Raw genomic sequence first — 22,140 nt, forward strand, 5'->3', positions numbered from 1 at the left:
ATCATTTGCTCCAAAGTGCTGCCCCACTGGCACCTCAGGTCACTTGTCCTGCCTTATTTCCCCAACAGAACATGAAATATTGCTCCTTCTCTAGTTGGTATATCCACATATTGATTAAAAAAAATTTCTTGTGCACAACTAAATTGGTCCCCATCGAAGCCCTTAACACAATAACAGTCCCAGTCTATGTTTGGATATTTAAAATCCCCTATCATTACAACCCTATTGTCATTATTACAATATCAGAAATCTTCTTCTCTTTCTCATTTTTAAGTTCCACCCACACAACTTCATTTGGACATTCTCCCAGGAATATCCTCCACAAGTACAACCTAAATCATTTCCCCAACCAAAAGCACCACTTTTCTCCCCTACTTCCGAGGGCATCTACACCCCGGAACATTAAGCTGTCAGTCCTGAGCCATGTTTCTGTAACTTATGATACCTCAGTCCCATGCTCCTAACCATGCCCCAAGTTCATTTGCCTTATTTGTCATGCCTCTCACATTGAAGTAAATGCAGTTTAATTCATCAATCTTAGCTCGTTCTCCACCAAACTCGTCTGCTTAACTATTAGATTTGCTCTCCTTATCTATTGTACCAACCACAGCCTTTCCTCTTTGCTCACTCTCACATTGGTTCCCAGCTCACCCATTAACTAGTTGAATGCCTCCTGAGTAACAGTAGGATATTGGCCCCCTTCCAGTTCAGGTGGAAGCTGTCCCTCTTATACACATCATTTCTAGCCCTGAAGAGGTCCCAATGGTCCAAAATTTTTAAAAATGTGAATCCTTGCCCCTTTCACTAGTTCCTCAGCCATGCATTTATCTGCTCCATCCTCCTATTCCTACTCACTAGCATTTGGCACTGGTAGTAGCCCAGATTTTACTACTGTCATAGACTCACTTTCAAACCTCCTGACTCATTTCCTATATCCTCCTTGCAGAACCTTATCCCTTTCTCTACCCATGTTGTTGGTACCAACATGCACAATGGCCTCCAGCTGGTTACCCTGACTTTTCAGAATATTCTGTACCCTCTCCAAGCCATCCTTGTCCCTGGCATTAAGGAGGCAAAAGACCATTCAGATGTCTTGCTGCCGACCACAGAAACATCTGTCTAAGCCCCAGAATACAGAATTCCCGATTACAAATTGATCACTTGGAACTTGACATACCCCTCCTTATAGTAGTCACTGTACCAGAAACTTGGCTGTCAGTGCTATATTCCTCAGAGGCCATCCCCCACTACAGTATCCAAATGGCATACGTCTTAGAGATGGGACCACCTACGTGACCACCTCTCCTACCCTTACTGGTAGTCAACCATCTACCTGATTGTATCTGCAGTGTCTCCAACTTCCTGAAACTGCCATCCATTACATCTGCCAGCTCTTGTAACCTCCTCAATGCCTCTAACTGCTGCTCGAACCGATCATTTTCATTTGCATTCAGAACAGGAGCCTCTTCTCATTCGACCACCAGGTGCTTTCCCTTTACCACACAAGGTCAAACAGAAAACATCCAGGAAAGAAGGTGGTGACAGTAAATCTACCTGACAGGCCTTATACATGATCAGTGATGAGTGATACTGAGGATTCACATGACAGCATTATGGAGCAAAGGAATGTTATTTGTTTGAGAGTTAGAAGACCATTCTGTCTGCACTCGGCTAGTAGCATCCCATGTTCTCCCTATAACCCTACAACTCCCTCTCCTTCAATTACTTCAAGATTATCCCTTGAATGATAAACAGTCCTTCCTCAACTACTCCCTGTGGCTAAACATTCAGCATGCTAATAAATTTTGCTCGGCTTCTCATTTTTGTGAAATTGATGACTTGTCACTGACTCAACTGAAGATGCAGTCTTCCACAATCAAAACACCCAATTAAGCCGAAAAGAAACCTCCAAGTCCTCTCATAGACCCACCTGATCTAATGAAACAACCCCTTGAAACTGCATACAGTCACCACTTCATAACTCTCAATTGTGACAAGCCTTGACTAACTTATTGAGCCAAGGTGGGATCAGGAGTTTCCCTACAACATATGACTTCTTCCTGGTCATGAGCCACTCCTGTTTGGTATTTGTATCTGATGGTTAGCCATCCACACCAGGACCAATCTGACAACTGGGGCCTTTTCTATGACAAATAGGCACAGGAGAATGCTCTTCTGGACAAAAAACAAAAACACATTCAAGGAATGCAGGAGTCACCGCTGGACCAATATTCATCACCCATTCCGAATTGCTGGAAGGTGGCGATGAGCTGCTTTCTTGAACAACTAATCTGCTTGGAGTAGATGTATAGACACACACATGCAGAGGGAATTCCAGAAATTTGACTCTGATAGTGAAGGAACAGTGGTTATTTCCAAGCCAGAATGGTGAGTGATTTGGAGGCAACTTGCAGGCAGTGATGATCCCAAGTATCTGCTGCCCATATCCTTCCAGATGGAAGCGGCCATGGGTTTGGAAGATGCTATCTAAACAGCCTTCGTAAACTTCGGCAGTGTATCTTCTAGATAATATATACTATCACTGCTGACCAGTAGTGGTGAATGTTTGTCAATGCAGTTCTAATCAAGCAGGCAGCTTTGTCCTGGATGGTGCCGAGCACCTTGCATGTTGTTAGAACTGCACTCATCCAGGCAAATGGAGGAGTATTCCATCACGCTCCTGACTTTCACTTGTAGATGGTGGACAGGCTTTGGGGAATATCTGGTGGTCAGTGCCTCACTACAGTATTCCTAGCCTCTGACCTGCTCTTGTAGCCACTGTGTTTATGAGAGCCCAGTTCAGTCCAAACTTTCTGCAATTCAGACATATCACCATTGACCATGCCACTTGAGAAGAGAAGAACGAGACAAACACCAAGTCATCAGGATTATCCATAAAATGGATTTAAGTTGTTTAATTTTTTTTAAAAATGCACTGGGGATGTTACCAAGCATGGTAACGAAACGTCTGCGGAACAACAAACCAGCTCGGCGAGCCAACCAACCTCAACACCCACAATCCGAGCTACAAATGTACTCCAAAACCTTCGAGGATGCTGCCTCTAAAGATATCTGGAAAACAGGAGGTACCCTGGAGAATCCAAGATAATAAAATGTGAGGCTGGATGAACACAGCAGGCCAAGCAGCATCTCAGGAGCACAAAAGCTGACGTTTCGGGCCTGGACCCTTCATCAGAGAGGGGGATGGGGAGAGGGAACTGGAATAAATAGGGAGAGAGGGAGAGGCGGACCGAAGATGGAGAGTAAAGAAGATAGGTGGAGAGAGTATAGGTGGGGAGGTAGGGAGGGGATAGGTCAGTCCAGGGAAGACGGACAGGTCAAGGAGGTGGGATGAGGTTAGTAGGTAGATGGGGGTGCGGCTTGGGGTGGGAGGAAGGGATGGGTGAGAGGAAGAACCGGTTAGGGGAGGCAGAGACAGGTTGGACTGGTTTTGGGATGCAGTGGGTGCGGGGGGGGGGGAGCTGGGCTGGTTGTGTGTTGCAGTGGGGGGAGGGGACGAACTGGGCTGGTTTAGGGATGCAGTAGGGGAAGGGGAGATTTTGAAACTGGTGAAGTCCACGTTGATACCATTAGGCTGCAGGGTTCCCAGGCGGAATATGAGTTGCTGTTCCTGCAACCTTCGGGTGGCATCATTGTGGCAGTGCAGGAGGCCCATGATGGGCATGTCATCTAGAGAATGGGAGGGGGAGTGGAAATGGTTTGCGATTGGGAGGTGCAGTTGTTTGTTGTGAACTGAGCGGAGGTTTTCTGCAAAGCGGTCTCCAAGCCTCCACTTGGTTTCCCCAATGTAGAGGGAGCCGCACCGGGTACAGTGGATGCAGTATACCACATTGGCAGATGTGCAGGTGAACCTCTGCTTAATGTGGAATGTCATCTTGGGGTCTGGGATAGGGGTGAGGGAGGAGGTGTGGGGGCAAGTGTAGCATTTCCTGTGGTTGCAGGGGAAGGTGCCGGGTGTGGTGGGGTTGGAGGGCAGTGTGCAGCGAACAAGGGAGTCACGGAGAGAGTGGTCTCTCCGGAAAGCAGACAGGGGTGGGGATGGAAAAATGTCTTGGGTGGTGGGGTCAGATTGTAAATGGCGAAAGTGTCGGAGGATGATGCGTTGTATCCGGAGGATCCACTGTACCCGGTGCGGCTTCCTCTACATTGGGGAAACCAAGCTGAGGCTTGGAGACCGCTTTGCAGAACACCTCCGCTCAGTTCGCAAAAAACAACTGCACCTCCCAGTCGCAAACCATTTCCACTCCCCCTCCCATTCTCTAGATGACATGTCCATCATGGGCCTCCTGCACTGCCACAATGATGCCACCCGAAGGTTACAGGAACAGCAACTCATATTCCGCCTGGGAACCCTGCAGCCTAATGGTATCAATGTGGACTTCACCAGTTTCAAAATCTCCCCTTCCCCTACTGCATCCCTAAATCAGCCCAGTTCGTCCCCTCCCCCCACTGCAACACACAACCAGCCCAGCTCTTCCCCTCCACCCACTGCATCCCAAAACCAGTCCAACCTGTCTCTGCCTCCCTAACCGTTCTTCCTCTCACCCATCCCTTCCTCCCACCCCAAGCTGCACCCCCATCTACCTACTAACCTCATCCCACCTCCTTGACCTGTCCGTCTTCCCTGGACTGACCTATCCCCTCCCTACCTCCCAACCTATACTCCCTCCACCTATCTTCTTTACTCTCCATCTTCGGTCCGCCTCCCCCTCTCTCCCTATTTATTCCAGTTCCCTCTCCCCATCCCCCTCTCTGATGAAGGGTCCAGGCCCGAAACGTCAGCTTTTGTGCTCCTGAGATGCTGCTTGGCCTGCTGTGTTCATCCAGCCTCACATTTTATTATCTTGGATTCTCCAGCATCTGCAGTTCCCATTATCTCTGTACCCTGGAGAATGTAGTTCTGTCCCTCAGACTAACATTTGATGCACAGTATGCAGCTATTACCATCTGACAACGAAGGTTTATATTGTTTGGAATATCCTTAGCCCCATATTCAGGGAAGCAAGCCAGAAATTCTGCCCTTAAAACCTAGCCGAGAACAATAGATGGAACAAGGAGTTTCCAGATCTCAAACCAACTTGTCTTTCAAGTCAGCAGACATTAAGAATTCTTCCAGTGAGATAATGGCTCAGATTAATGGCTCTAACATGCTCATAAATGCTAGTTAGGTTTCGATGCAACTCCCACATGTAATGAATTAACCACTCCCATTGTTAAAATGCTAGAACATTGATATCTGCAGCAATGATTTGCAGCGATGCACAGTAGCAATGTATTTCAAATGCTCTCCTCCCCTTCAAACTACAGCAAAGGATTTCAATTCTTGACGTTCTTGCTGCCAAATAAACTTACAAATTTTGCAAACATACAGGTTGTCCTGTTAATAAGCATCCCACAGCACACTGAGGTGGACAGTGTACTTTCTACGTGGTACACTACTGCTACATGCCATAGCACCTGAAACAGCAGCTTCCAAGCCTTGACTCTACAACCTAAAAGGCCAACAGCAATAGATACCAGCTGCAATTGCCCTTGGGTGAACACAGAATGGAACTGTTTACCCAGTGTTCTCTTCCATTTGTCTTCTTGTTTAAATATAAAATTCACTCATGGCATGTGGGCCTCTCTGGCCCGGCCAGCATTTATTGCCCATCCCCAATTGCCCAGAGGGCAGTTAAGACTCAACCACATTGCTGTGGGTCAGAAGTCACAAGTAAGCTAAACCAGATAAGTATGGCAGATTTCCTTCTCGAAAGGGCATCAGTGAATCAGATGGACTTTTCTGGCAACTGATGATCATTTCAGGGTCATCATTAGACCCTTAATTTGAGAAGTTTTGTTAAATTCACATTTTACTATCTGCTGTGGAGGGATGTGTATCTGTGTTCATGAAATACTAACTGAGTTTCTAGATTAATCATGTCACAATAATACACTAGGCCATAGCCTCCCTTTCTGTTTGTCTATGTGCATATGTGAACGGAGGTTTTTTAGAGATTTAGAATTTTAATTTGTAGAATTTACTTAGCTTAATGCTTTTCCCATAGTTAGAATCTACTGACCTTCAATAAATAGTGATTTCTTGTTGAAGAACTGAAACCTGGTCCAATCTTTCTTTTAACCTAAAATAAAATTGTTTGGACACGCTGTGTTTTTCTTTTCAAAATCCTTCAATTTTTGCAATGACTCCAGGAATAGCAGAGCTCAATTTCCAGAAACCTACCCCAGGTACAAGATGTAACAACATTATTGCGTGATTTACCGAGTTACATCAGAAGGCAAAAAAGTATTGTTTCCACCTGTCATCTCCACGATGCAGAGCCAACATGCAAAGTTCACAACGAAGTCACATCAATTGCAAACAAAATATATTTGAACAATCAGTGGATGTGAGAATTGAACCTGAGGACTCAGGCTTGAGCACACAACCTAAGCTAACATTGACACCTGTTTTCATTCAAACAGAGTTCAAAGACTTGGGGAATTCTCTCCAATGTCAAGGCAATATTTACCCCTCAAACAATATTACTGATGGGGATCTGAATAATTTATTACACTATTTGTCTTTGCTCTGAACAAACTGTAGCAATTCTGAAATTCACAGTGGCCACTGAGTGTAGTTAAAATGCGTGGTACAAACGAATTTATTCGCCAGTCTACACAGAGCTCATGTTCTGAGCTGAGTCCACTTTGTCCTAGCAAGTGTAATATGGCTGCCTCAAGAAAGGGTTCCTTCCCTTATCCAGACCACTGCTGGCTGTCTCCGCAAGGTCAGGTCAGAGTCTGCCCCCTTGCTCTTCCACACAGGGTCAGCATTCACTGCTTGGGCTAACAAACAAGGGAGTCAACTGAACAATCCGACCCCACCACCCAAGACATTTTTCCATCCCCTCCCCTGTCTGCTTTCCGGAGAGACCACTCTCTCCGTGACTCCCTTCTTCGCTCCACACTGCCCTCCAACCCCACCACACCCGGCACCTTCCCCTGCAACCGCAGGAAATGCTACACTTGTCCCCACACCTCCTCCCTCACCCCAATCCCAGGCCCCAAGATGACATTCCACATTAAGCAGAGGTTCACCTGCACATCTGCCAATGTGGTATACTGCATCCACTGTACCCGGTGCGGCTTCCTCTACATTGGGGAAACCAAGCGGAGGCTTGGGGACCGCTTTGCAGAACACCTCCGCTCAGTTCGCAACAAACAACTGCACCTCCCAGTCGCAAACCATTTCCACTCCCCCTCCCATTCTCTAGATGACATGTCCATCATGGGCCTCCTGCACTGCCACAATGATGCCACCCGAAGGTTACAGGAACAGCAACTCATATTCCGCCTGGGAACCCTGCAGCCTAATGGTATCAATGTGGACTTCACCAGTTTCAAAATCTCCCCTTCCCCTACTGCATCCCTAAACCAGCCCAGTTCGTCCCCTCCCCCCACTGCACCACACAACCAACCCAGCTCTTCCCCCCCACCCACTGCATCCCAAAACCAGTCCAACCTGGCTCTGCCTCCCTAACCGTTCTTCCTCTCACCCATCCCTTCCTCCCACCCCAAGCCGCACCCCCCGCTACCTACTAACCTCATCCCACCTCCTTGACCTGTCCGTCTTCCCTGGACTGACCTATCCCCTCCCTACCTCCCAACCTACACTCTCTCCACCTATCTTCTTTACTCTCCATCTTCGGTCCGCCTCCCCCTCTCTCCCTATTTGTTCCAGTTCCGTCTCCCCATCCCCCTCTCTGATGAAGGGTCTAGGCCCGAAACGTCAGCTTTTGTGCTCCTGAGATGCTGCTTGGCCTGCTGTGTTCATCCAGCCTCACATTTTATTATCCCAGTCAACTGAACTGTAGTCTCTCTCTGCATGGGCAGGTTTCAAGGAGGAAAGGGCAGAAATTGGCAGGGGCCATTTTCACATCCCAAGTAAAAGCTTCAAGTTACAGATCAAATAAAATTAGAAGAAATGATGTGTAATGACAAAAATGATGGCAGGTGCCTGGGAACCTTCAGTCGCCCCCAGAACACCATGTTTAACCTTTACCTCTTTTGCTTTGAAGTAACTTCAAAGAACCACCTATCCACCATTCAATTCTTCCATTGGGCACTTGTAGAAGTCATTCTACACCTCCGCTGGATACCCGCGATAGGGTTAGGGTTACATTTCCAATAACTCTGCTGACAGTCTTGTTCACTGTGTCCCAGAGGCAACACGCTAGTTAACAAACTGAAAGGCCTGGAAAGGCCAAAAATGTTTTACATTTCTTCCATTTTAATGTACCATTTGGTTTACTTCTCTTTTAAAACAAAACCTCAACAGCCAAAAAAAATAGCTCAGAATGGACATAGTGGCCTGAACAAACATCACTGAGGATGGAGTCAGTAAAGAGTCCAAATCATGTAACAAATAATAATCAGACATATCCAGTATTTTGCTACCACTCAACCCTGGCCAGGTAATAGTATCAAGCACTAGTCCCACTTTACTTTGGTTACACTGCACTCGCACATAAGCATCTCTCACCTGGTTGAATTTCTCATCCGTGCTACTGGGCACTTCAGTCGTGTCCTTGACGAAATAGTTGTCTATGATATCTGGTTGTCTGCATTCCTGATGGCAAACTGGACAACGGATCACACCGACTGCAGGAAGAACAAAGAGAGACAAAACAAAATTACAAACATTGCTCACAGTTCATTTCATTCTATCTCTCTTCTACAAACTGTGAGACACTAAGAGTCTTCCCAACCTTAGTCGAATCCATTCCAATCATAGAAACCAGCTTCTATGTTGAGTGATTTCTGATGTTGCAGTTTCCTCAAAATGAGTTCATACAATTTTTAAAAACACCAAAAGATGAAAAAGCTTCACAGCCATTAAAGGGAGCAAAGTTTGCAATCATTCACTATGCACTATTTGAAGTATAAGCTATGAAAAGGAGGAGGAGATCACTCAGTGTACTATTCTGCTAGTTTCCCATTATCCTGCACATTTTATTCTTTCAGCCAAGTATCTCATTCAAGTGCCTATTGAATCTGCTTTCACCATCCTTTCGGGAAGCACATTAAAACACAACAACTTGCTGCATAAACATTTCTCAATTCCTCTCTAGTTCACCAATTGGTATCCTCCAGTCATTCAGCCTGCTGCCACTGCTAACCATTTGTCCTTACTTACTCAGTTGAGCACTTCAGAATTTTGAACACCTCTTGTAGATGCACCATGCCAAGGAGTATGATCTCAAATTTCTAAAGTTTGATATTTAGAATTAGAGACAAAACTGCGTGACTAATGGTGGTTACTGTCTCTGCTGAAAAACTACTTTGGAACTATATGGGACTAAAGGCCAAAATAAGTTTGCCATCCTGATGGATTAAAACTTAGGGACCAGTTCACAACGCACCTGAACAGATTATAGGAAGGGGCCATCATTGATGCAGAAAGGTAGATATTGGAGGTGGGAAGGGAGGATTTTTTTTCATAGAATCCTTACAGTGTGGAAACAGGCCCTTCAGCCCAACAAGTCCACACCCAGAACCATCAACCCATAACCCATTCAGTCTACACATCCCTGAACTCTACAGGTGATTTAGCATGGCCAATCCATCTAGCCTGCACATCTTTGAACTGGCGGAGGAAACTGGAAAATATGGAGGAAACCCCACTCAGACATGGGGAGAATATGCAAACTCCAGACAGACAGTTGCCAAGGGTGGAATTGAACCTGGATCCCTGGCGCTGAGGCAGTAGTGCTAACCACTGAGCCACCATCCCACCTGTTTGAATCTTCCACCTAATCCTCACAGAGGCCCCTCCATTGTAGTAATTAATGGCTTTTCCACGGTTTTCAAAGTTTTAGCCTTCACTACAACATCCAAAGATCCTGAATGTTATCCTCCATATCCTTCCCTGGTGCAAAAAGTACAATCCAGTCTCAATTTTACTTCTTGTCATTGAATGGGGTCAACTAATTAGGAGATTAGTTGCGATAGAATGTTCCTTCAGATTGCGTGGTGCAATTTAGTTTTCTCTTTGGAATTCCCTTTAATAGTGAGGTGGGCTGACATGGTGGAACAGATCAGATTGCATCCAGAACATTCTCAGACACTCAAGGATGCACGGTCCAACTTTTATTTATTTTTAAAATATGTTTTCATGGCCTGTGGCAAGGCCAGCATTTGTTATCCCTCTCTAATTGAACCTTGAAATAAGGGGCTTGCTGGGCCATTTTTAAAAGGGCAATTAAGAGTCAACCACATAGCTGTGGATCTGGAGTCACATGTAGGCCAGATCAGGTAAGGATGACAAATTTCCTCCCTTAAAAATGGCAGTGAACGAGATGAGTTTTTACAACAAACTGATGACAGCTGTCACAGTCGCCATTATATTCCAGATGGGTTTGAATCTAAAATTCCTCCCAACTGCCATACTGGGCATGTGAATTACTGGTCCAGGAATATAACCACTGCAATAGCCATCCTTCCCCAGTGGATAAATGATTAGAGAGAGAAACCCAAAACAGGACGTGCAATGGTTAAGTCACATCTAACAAAGCACTTTCAGAAGATACGAGATGTGATAGGCCAGGGGAGGGCCTGGATGTATTGGACTTTCTTAAAAACAGGTCAAGGTTCTGCATAAAAGAACTGAAGTGACTTCATGTGAAACTAAAGGCAATATATTAAGTTGACTATTGAGCACAGCAAGGTAGCACACGCTGACCACATATCACTTACTCCGAGATGTAATATTAATTTCAGCCTAAAAATATTCTATTTCTATCATGATCATACTGCATTGTTATCCAAGCACATCAGCTGCTGAAGTCCTCTCCCATACCTTTGTTGCCTCTAGCCATGGCTATTCTAATGAACTCCTGGTTGATCTTCCCCATTCTATCATACACAAACAAGAAGTCATCCAAAATTCTGCTCATGTGTCTTAACTCAATTAAGTCACATTCTCCTGTTAAGCCCGGGCTTGCTGACCTTCACTGCCACCAGGTTAAACAATATCTCAATTTTAAAATTCTCATTTTCAATTTGCAAATCTCTCCTTGCCCCTTGCTGTTTTATCTCCAAGTACAGAACTCTGCAAGGTATCTTCCAACATGTGATCTAATTCTGGCCTCTTGTGCATCTTCAATTGCTCCACCATTGCTAGTTGGAATAGCTTAGGGACCGCTCCAACAACTTAAAATCCATGGAGGTGCCAAGTGTTAGCAACAGAGTGGTATTCAGTCAAATGGTCCAGCATATCCCACGCATTACCATCATTCCAGGCGATTAAATCATTACAGGTGGCAGCTCCATAAATGGACCCACCCTCAAGAAGGGTAGAGCCCAGCACATCAGTGTAAATAGGAATGAAGCATTTGCAATCATCTTCAGCCAGATGTGCCAAATAGATGATTCTTCTCTTTCCCTGAAGTCCCCAACACCACAGCTACCAGTCTTTAGCCAATTCAATGCACACCACATGATAATCAAAAGCAAAGAATGGCTGACTGTGGAAAGGCTAATGGCTCTGACAAAATCCCAACAATAATACTGAAGGCTTGTGCTGTAGAATTAGCAACACCTCTCTGACCAAGTTGCTTCAATACATCTACAACTTTGGCATTTAATGGAGAAATTTGCCCAAGTATGTCCTGGACACACAAAGGTAGGACAAACCCATCCAGGCCAATTACTGCCCCAGTCTACTTTCAATCAGCAAACTGACAAAAGGTGTCAACAATTCTATCGCGTGGCCTTAACACAGGAATAATCTGCTCACGTACACTCGAGTTTCCACCAGAGCCACTCAGTGCCTAAGTTTATTACAAAGTCTCGTTCCAAACATGGACAAAACAAGAGCTAAACTCCAGACATAAACACAGAATGGCTGCTGTTGACATCAAGACCAGGCTGCTGTTGACATCAAGACCATGCCTGTCTTACAATGAAAGTCAACGAGAATCGGGAGAAAAACTCATGGCTGATTTGTAGTGCTGCAAAACCTACCACACAAAAGATAGCTGTGGCTTTTTGGAGATCAAATTATCAATCTCAGGGCATCACTGCAGGAGTTCCTCAGTGTTGTGCCCCAACAATGCCATTTGGAGCTGATTCAATGGTCCTCCCTCAAACCATGAAAGGACAGGAGTGGAGCATTATCTGCTCAGCACATTCACCAGCAGGAAAAGCTCTGAAATGATTTAGCCAACAGTCAACTTCTTGTGTAATCCCACTCTTCAACTCAGGCCATTATCCTCCATCAACACATTAAACCAAAGAAGACTTGGAAACTTTCCATACCCAATTCAACGGTCACCTGGGATAACGACCCAGATGCAGACATCACTGATTATCGATTAAAATATAATCTAAAGAAAAATAGATCTCAGCTGCACAAGCAGAGTTTTAACATCTTCTCACTCCAGGCAAATTGCTGTTACTAAAGCATTCACTGAATCTTAAATAGCAATGAGCAAAAAAAGCCTCAGGCATAAACAAGAGATAATGGGAACTGCAGATGCTGGAGACGACCTCATCGCTCTGCCCACAACTGACGACCTCATCGCTCCGCCCACAACCTCCACAGCCAGCAACCCCAGAGGAGACAGCCACACTGAGCCCTGCCGCATCTTCACCATCCCCCCAGACCTCCCACTGACTGAGGACGAACGGTCAGTCCTTAGCAAGGGGCTCACCTTTGTCCCCCTACAACCACACATCAACGAATACCAGTCACGGTTGGACATAGAGCAGTTTTTCCGCCGTCTTCGCCTCCACGCCTACTTCTTCAACCGGGAGCCTAACCCTCCCTCCACTGACCCCTTCACCCTCTTCCAACACAAGTCCTCCTCCTGGACACCACCCCCAGGCCTCCTACCCTCCCTCGACCTCTTCATCTCCAACTGCCGTCGAGACATTAACCGCCTCAACCTCTCCACCCCTCTCACCCACTCCAACCTCTCCCCCGCAGAACAGGCAGCCCTCCGCTCCCTCCGCTCCAACCCCAACCTCACCATCGAACCCGCAGACAAGGGTGGCGCAGTGGTAGTATGGCGCACTGACCTCTACATCGCCGAGGCCAGACGCCAACTCTCCGACACCACCTCCACCCGCCTCCTCGATCATGACCCCACACCCGCGCACCAAACCATCATCTCCAACACCATTCACGACCTCATCACCACAGGGGACCTCCCACCCACAGCCTCCAACCTCATTGTTCCCCAACCCCGCACGGCCCGTTTCTCTCTCCTTCCCAAAATCCACAAACCTGCCTGCCCTGGTCGACCCATCGTCTCAGCCTGCTCCTGCCCCACCGAACTCATCTCCACCTATCTGGACTCCATTTTCTCCCCCTTGGTCCAGGAACTCCCCACCTACGTCCGTGACACCACCCACGCCCTCCACCTCCTCCAGGACTTCCAATTCCCTGGCCCCCAACACCTCATATTCACCATGGACGTCCAGTCCCTGTACACCTGCATTCCGCATGGAGATGGCCTCAAGGCCCTCCGCTTCTTCCTGTCCCGCAGGCCCGACCAGTCCCCCTCCACCGACACTCTCATCCGCCTAGCTGAACTCGTCCTCACACTCAACAACTTCTCTTTTGACTCCTCCCACTTCCTACAGACTAAGGGGGTGGCCATGGGCACACGCATGGGCCCCAGCTATGCCTGCCTCTTTGTAGGTTACGTGGAACAGTCCCTCTTCCGCACCTACACAGGCCCCAAACCCCACCTCTTCCTCCGGTACATTGATGACTGTATCGGCGCCGCCTCTTGCTCCCCAGAGGAGCTCGAACAGTTCATCCACTTCACCAACACCTTCCACCCCAACCTTCAGTTCACCTGGGCCATCTCCAGCACATCCCTCACCTTCCTGGACCTCTCAGTCTCCATCTCAGGCAACCAGCTTGTAACTGATGTCCATTTCAAGCCCACCGACTCCCACAGCTACCTGGAATACACCTCCTCCCACCCACCCTCCTGCAAAAATTCCATCCCCTATTCCCAATTCCTCCGCCTCCGCCGCATCTGCTCCCACGATAAGACATTCCACTCCCGCACATCCCAGATGTCCAAGTTCTTTAAGGACCGCAACTTTCCCCCCCACAGTGATCGAGAACGCCCTTGACCGCGTCTCCCGTATTTCCCGCAACAAATCCCTCACACCCCGCCCCCGCCACAACCGCCCCAAGAGGATCCCCCTCGTTCTCACACACTACCCTACCAACCTCCGGATACAACGCATTATCCTCCGACACTTCCGCCATTTACAATCCGACCCCACCACCCAAGACATTTTTCCATCCCCTCCCCTGTCTGCTTTCCGGAGAGACCACTCTCTCCGTGACTCCCTTCTTCGCTCCACACTGCCCTCCAACCCCACCACACCCGGCACCTTCCCCTGCAACCGCAGGAAATGCTACATTTGTCCCCACACCTCCTCCCTCACCCCCATCCCAGGCCCCAAGATGACATTCCACTTTAAGCAGAGGTTCACCTGCACATCTGCCAATGTGGTATACTGCATCCACTGTACCCGGTGCGGCTTCCTCTACATTGGGGAAACCAAGCGGAGGCTTGGGGACCGCTTTGCAGAACACCTCCGCTCAGTTCGCAACAAACAACTGCACCTCCCAGTCGCAAACCATTTCCACTCCCCCTCCCATTCTCAAGATGACATGTCCATCATGGGCCTCCTGCACTGCCACAATGATGCCACCCGAAGGTTGCAGGAACAGCAACTCATATTCCGCCTGGGAACCCTGCAGCCATATGGTATCAATGTGGACTTCACCAGTTTCAAAATCTCCCCTTCCCCTACTGCATCCCTAAACCAGCCCAGTTCGTCCCCTCCCCCCACTGCACCACACAACCAACCCAGCTCTTCCCCCCCACCCATTGCATCCCAAAACCAGTCCAACCTGTCTCTGCCTCCCTAACCGGTTCTTCCTCTCACCCATCCCTTCCTCCCACCCCAAGCCGCACCCCCATCTACCTACTAACCTCATTACACCTCCTTGACCTGTCCATCTTCCCTGGACTGACCTATCCCCTCCCTACCTCCCCACCTACACCCTCTCCACCTATCTTCTTTACTCTCCATCTTCGGTCCGCCTCCCCCTCTCTCCCTATTTATTCCAGTTCCGTCTCCCCATCGCCCTCTCTGATGAAGGGTCTAGGCCCGAAACGTCAGCTTTTGTGCTCCTGATCCGTCAGCTTGGCCTGCTGTGTTCATCCAGCCTCACATTTTATTATCAGGCATAAACAAGCCATTTGGAAGTAGCAGTTAATTTGTTCAGCACTACAAAAGGAAAATAAGGTGCATTCTATAATACTTAATTTTCATGATCAAATAGAAGCTTTCAATCAAATATTTTAATTGCTTTTAGTACTGTAACCTTGCTGACTGCTTCCCTACTTCCTAAGCCCTCCAGACAACTCCATCCTTCTAATCAAACTGCACTCCAATCTAACTCAATAAAAAGGGTTTAAAATCCTTTTTGCAATCTCACCTCTCTAAAAGCGTCCAAATTCTCTCTTCCTCAGAATCCAACAAATGATCCATCTAGCCATTTCCATCATCCAGTCATTGGCAATTATCTCTTCAGTACCTCTGCACCATATCACAGAACTCTCACCATAAACTAATCAACTTCTATTGGGACCACCTTCAAGACTCAACTCTCTCGTCGCCTCTCATAATATCTCACTCAATCCATAGATTGTGCCATCATGGAACTAGAAAAGTCATCAAACTGGACTCAAAATGTTAACCATGTCCCTCTTGCCATAGATGTTATCAAACCATATATTATAGACCATAAGTAGGAGTAGAACTGAGCCAAATGGCCCATCAAGTCTTCTCCATCATTTGACCATGGCTGATGTGTTTCTCAATTAAATTCTTCTGCCTGGGGGTGGGTGGGAAGGAAGGAAAGCACCCCTTATGGTAACCTCAGCCAGTGTAAGGAAATGAGTTGGTATCACTCTGCATTGCAAACCAGCCATCCAGCCAACTGAGTAAAACAGACATTTCTGAGCTTCCCCAGGCATTTCAGATTTCCAGCATCTGGAGTATTGCGCATTCACTCCAGAGACCAGCACTGCGCAGCATGACTTCTCATTTAAGAACACCACCAAATTGAGACACTGTTAGCACAGGGAAGGGTTTTAGGACAAACCTTAGGAACCACAATAAACCAACACATGCTGGTTGTTTTCCTGCAGCTTGATCAGGGGACTATCAGCATCTTCAACTTTTGCAATGACTGAAATACCAAGTAATTTGCCTTTTTTTTCTCCTCCCTCTCCTTCCAGCGGTATACTGCAAATACTTTGCCATTCACGAGCATATTGTTTCTTCCCAGATAAATCTAAACCACTACAGCCCTCCAGATTGTAACATGGGATCCCAAGCAGTCGAGAGGTTAAATAAACGTATGCTACCACTGCTAGTAGCCATCACGAACAGTGGCACCATAATTAGTTTTCCTCTGAGGATTGACAGTCTTTGAAACTCGCTTCCCCAAAATGCACAGCTTTTAAGTATTTAAGGCAGAGCCCAACGGATTCTTGATAACCAAGGGAATGACAGATCATCCAGCTGTATAGGAATGTAGAGTTGGAGGTTAAAATCAAGTTAGCTTGATATTATTGAATGGTGGAGCAAGCAGAGTGGCCTACTCCCCTTCCTTGTTCATATGTTCGTAAAGACTGTGCAGTATTGGGTTTACTCTGATAGCCCCATCCCTGAAGGCTGCAAATCAGAAGGTTCAGACAGTGACCGCCGAAAGAAAGTCTTCCACTTAAGTAGCACACTCATGTTTTAAGGCTAGTAGAACAAGCAGATCTCTCGCATGGACCCGGAGATTAAGCAAGTACCTCCAGCATTCTGGGTGGAGCAACAAGCATTGACATGTTGAACAGTTCTACGTGCAGTGGAGCCCAGCTCTTGGGGGTCAATCGAATCAAAGGCACAATGATGGGAGGATATTCTACCAGGGGTCAGTATCACAGTTTGCCTGCAATGACCAGACCTTACTGCTCAATCTTTGCAATTACTAAACAGGTAAGAAATTACTGATAATGGTGACGACTTTAGGCGCGTATTGTTGACATCTACAATTAAACTATCGTATTTCAAAAGGGAACATAACTTGGACTTAAGATATGGAGGAGTCTCAAATTTTACATTGGAGGGAGTATCTTGTGGCTTCAGACCAGGTGACATATTTACTCAAACTCCACACGCAGACAAAAGGCCTGCCCAGAAAGCAAAAACAAAATTGCAGAAAGGCTCAGCAGGTCTGGCATCATCTCTGGAAAAAAAATCAGAGTTCACGTTTCAGCTACAGTGACCCTACCTCAAGACTGACGCAGCCAGGAAAATGTCTGATTACATGCAGAAGATAGGGCAGGGGGAGGGGGTAAGGAGTAAAAGACAGGTGGGGATAGAGGCCAAAGAGAGAGAACAGCACACAAAGGAGTGGATTACAATCTGGCTAGGAGGGTGAGTTATCGGTAAACTTTAGTGGCAAACCATGGGCTGTGATTAATAACAGACCATGTAATGGCAAGGCCTGGTGTTGAGTAAAGACACGGGAGAGCTCAAACCCAAAGAAGTTATTGAACTCAATATTGAGTCCAGAAGGCTGCAGGGTCCCCTGGCGGAAAATGAGGTGCATTTCTTTCAGCTTGCATGGAGCTTCACTGGAGCAAGGCAGCACGTGTGTGACAGAGATATTGGCCAGGGAATAGGATAGTGTGAGGACACTGCAGCCTTCTGAACTTTTGGGCTTGAGCACTCCCATGTCCTTGCCCCAACCCCACACACATGGTCTCTATTATACACAACCCATTGTTAGCTACTAACTGTAGCTGTTAATAGCTATTTAGCCTCCTAGTCAGTTCAGTAGCCACTCCTTTGTCAGTCTAAATGTTCTTGACTCTGAGTTCTATCCCTACCTATCACCTACTTCTCACCCGTGCCGCCGCCACCACCACAGCCGCCACCCCCACCCTATCTTCTGCAATATAAACCAACACTTTCCACAGCTGAGGAAGCCACTCACCCCAAAACGTTATTTCTGATTTTCTCTCCACAGAAGCTGCCAGACCCACTGAGCTTCTCTGGCAATTTCTGTTCCTGTTTTGGATTTACAGCATCCGTAGTTCTTTTGTTTTTTATTCTGCTCAGAAAGCAGCTCACCATAAACCGGTCTACATTTAGGCCTTGGCAAAGACAGACAATGGGCTGGATTTTCACTCCAGGGCCTCAATCCTAGTGCCAGGCTGGATTCCATGTCAGGAAACTGAAACTAAAAATCGGAACCCTGTGAGCAACAGACCCCTCCACAGGGTGGTCCTGTGGTTATTGCCTTGGGATTTACAAGTGTCATGCATGAGGTTTCACTTTAGTGGTGCAGGACAACAGCTCTCTGTCCAGGTCTGCCATTGGGGAGGCTGTCTCCATCCATCAGCTGGGTTCTGTGCATCAGTAGGAAGACCACAGGGCCACTAAAAACCTAGAAACCATACTGGAGGGGCCCAGCAAATCCATAACTAACAACCCAGTTCACCACACATCATTCCCACCCTAACGCAGAATGTCAAAATGGTAGTAAAGCGAATATGTTCTGGTTAGTTTCACTTTGACTATCGTTTATAAATTCTGACAGTGAAATTAAAAACTCAAGGTCTATCGTTGGTGGCCCAAGTTATGGTTCAAGGTTTCAGGGCCAGTCAGTCAGGAATGGAAGTGACAAAGGGAACAGGAATGATTGGTATCAGCACATAAAGACAGCAGAACCCAATCTGACCTTTAACAAAGACAAATGAAGCAACCTGGTTTGCAGTCAGAACAGAAACATCATAGGGTCAGGAGATGATTAGTGACAGCTATCCATGATTCTTGGAGCATCAGAGACAAAAATGCATTTGCTCCATGGTGCTTAGGCAATTTAATATACTTAAGGCAGAGTTAAACAAACTTCTGGCTTAAAAAGAAAAGGGAGTTAAAAGGTTAGGAGGAAAGGATGAAACAGACAGGGAAGTGGACTTAGGTCACGTCAGATCAGTCATGAGCCTATCAAATGGCACGGCAAACATAATAGTCTCCTCACATTCCTATTTCCTGTAATTAACTATTGATACTTTGAAACTGTTAGCCAATAGCTGCATGCTTTAAAGAGAAGTGCTGGCTCACAGCACAAAGGAGAGCACACCATGACATTTCTTCTTAGGCCAGTTTAATAAAGTTTCTAAAGTTTCTGCTTAGGTCAAAGATCCCACACTAAAAGTAGGGAAGTCATTCAGAACACAAAGTGCCGAGTTGAAAGAGAGTGACAATTGTGGTTCACTGAATCAGGGGGAGCTCAGGATAGTGACTATCGATAGAAGCTATCCTGAAGTTAGTGGTAACCAGGGGCTCAGAATATCACAGAGATAATAGGAACTGCAGATGATGGAGAATCCGAGATGACAAGGTGTGGAGCTGGATGAACACAGCAGGCCAAGCAGCATCTCAGGAGCACGAAAACTGACGTTTTGGGCCTAGACCCTTCATCAGGAAAGGGGGATGGGGAGAGGGTTCCAAAATAAATAGGGAGAGAGGGGGATAATGGGAACTGCAGATGCTGGAGAATCCGAGATAACAAAGTGTGGAGCTGGAGCCAGCAGGCCAAGCAGCATCTTACGAGTGGCGGATAGAGGAGAAGACAGGTCGAGAGGAGGCAGACAAGTTAAAGGGGCAAGGATGGAGTCTGTAGAGGTGAGAGTGTGGGTGGGGAGGTAGGGAGGGGATGGGTCAGTCCGGGGAGGACAGGTCAAGGGGGCGGGATGAGGTTAGTAGGTAGGAAATGGAGGAGGTGCGGCTTGAGGTGGGAGGAGGGGATAGGTGAGAGGAAGAACAGGTTAGGGATTTGGGAACGAGCTGGGCTGGTTTTGGGATGGGGGGGGGGGGTGGAGAGAGAGAGAGAGAGAAGAGATTTTGAAGCTTGTGAAACCGATATTGATACCAATGGGCTGCAGGGTTCCCAAGTGGAATATGAGTTGTTCTGCCAGGTTTTGAACAACTTTACAACGGTCATAAAATTTCTTCAAGCTCATACGGAAAGGAAAAGACTCTTAATAAGTGCTGCCATTTCTTTTTTAAGGCAAAGGTGGTAACGATCATGCCTTTTCAAACAAACAGAGGCAACCTCCACCCCAATCCTCATCTTGGGTGAGGAAGGAGGGATATTGTCAAGATCAAACTAAAGGGCCTACATTCCACAGCGTTTTCAGTTCTAGTGAGGCCAAAGAACAACCATTAACGTAACACATTCCTTTTAAATCCTGACTGCCCAAAACCACTGCCATTACCTTCCAATAAAGCAAAGATTTACAGACGCTTCTTTTAATCTACTCTATTGTCTTTGCTGTTTATTATGTAGTATCCCCTATACTGCCAAGACAATACACACGCTGGGTGATCACTTTGCAGAACACTTCTGCTCCATCTTCAGACATGATCTCAAGCTTCCAGTGACCTGTCACTTTAATTTTGCATGTCGCTCACATACTAGTATTTCAAAATTACTGCACTGTTCCAGGAAAGCTCAACATTGTTATATAAGCAAGTTTCACCACTGAGCAATATCATAATGAGGCTGGCTACACTATTGGGTAGATTTGCCGCTACCATCCTCTTTCCTGGCAGGGATCTACAGGGACGATGGGTCTGGTGCAGTAGAAGAAAACCATTTGCTGGTTTAATACAAGAACAGAAACTCTCCTCATCTTAAACAAGATATAGTCTATTACATGCTAGCTGCTAAGTATAGGCTACACTGAGAAGATAGACATGCTTATACAGAGACAGAGTACCATCTGGATGATAGGTCTCAATCCTGACTTGCTCTCACTTCAGGTCCTTACATCACAGTACACACTAAATATTAACCCTTCCAGACTCCAACCACCTTCATAGCACAAACATTGAGGAACAGCATAGATTCTTTCAATTGAGTACTTTATAGCCTTCCAGACTTAACAGTTCAAAGATTTCACAATATAATCTCTCCTCCATTTGGTTTTCTTCTCTTTACATGTTCCAGCTCCTGACTCAAGTTTCTTGCCTTCACTTTGGCAGCATATCTGCTCTCAGCCACTTTAGTTTCTTCTCCTGGCTTATATCCATTCACTTTGAACTGTAGTCAAGTTAAAACATGCAGGGCCAGCCTCTTTTGCTTTTTCCACCCAACTGAAGCTTCCTTTTCCCCATATCCCCTATATCCCTTGCTCAAAAACCTATCCCATCTCAAACTGCCCAGTTCTGATGAAAGGTCAAGGACATGAAATATTTGTTTTTGTTTCTCTCGCAGAAGTTGCCTGATCTGAATATTTTCAGCACTTTGCGTTTTCTTGAATTTCAGATTTACAGCATCTGCAGTATTCTGCTTCTCAAAATGCTGATGAAATTTTCAGATGAATGCTCAAATCTTTCATCTGCCTATTGTAACAGGGGACAATGTGCATATAACAATATGTATCAGACAGAATCCTTGCTCTGCAGCTGATTAACTGGTGCACCTTACTAAGACTAGAATCAACTTGAAGCACTGTATTCACAAAGAGATGAGAGGGTACAAGGACACTTGAGGCAAGTTTGATGATGGTACAACCTACTTCAAATCTTTCTTATATTCATTCATGGGATGTGGGGGTAACATTTATTGCCCATCCTTCATTGCTCAGATCTTCGTAATAGAAACTAAATTTTGTCCAATACAAGGTGATCCCTTTACTGAAGTAATTAACATAGCTGAGTAAATAATGGAGGCCCCAAACCACTTCACCCTCATCTCCTACAATCAGCCCTCAAGTCGTGATTTGTCAAGTTGAAAATGACCAGGAATACTCACAGAAGGGAGAAGCCAAGGCATTTATTCCTCAAGCTCACTGTAATGGCAGTTGCAAAATGAGAGATACATAGAACATTAGCGATTTTCGCATGGCCCAGCTAAGATCTCCCTTGGGTTGCTGAAGGAAAGGAGGAAGGAAATAACACAGCCTTTGACCCAAGGTGAGCTTCTGACCAAATATCCAGTGTTATTCCAAGTAGTAACATCTCACA

General features: G+C 46.4%; 1 protein-coding gene across 3 annotated transcripts in view; it reads right to left on the minus strand.

Moving 5' to 3' along the window:
- LOC125460781 (E3 ubiquitin-protein ligase TRIM33-like) overlaps positions 1–22,140 on the minus strand; it is a 124,030-nt gene that overhangs the window by 72,816 nt on the left and 29,074 nt on the right. For all 3 annotated transcript variants that reach the window (XM_048548690.2, XM_048548691.2, XM_048548689.2), the window contains exon 2: positions 8,546–8,664. In XM_048548690.2, the coding sequence (XP_048404647.1) occupies positions 8,546–8,664 (119 nt within the window). The remainder of the gene's footprint in view (positions 1–8,545; positions 8,665–22,140) is intronic.

This window comes from Stegostoma tigrinum, chromosome 18 (genome assembly GCF_030684315.1).
Source record: "Stegostoma tigrinum isolate sSteTig4 chromosome 18, sSteTig4.hap1, whole genome shotgun sequence".
Classification (NCBI taxonomy): domain Eukaryota; kingdom Metazoa; phylum Chordata; class Chondrichthyes; order Orectolobiformes; family Stegostomatidae; genus Stegostoma; species Stegostoma tigrinum.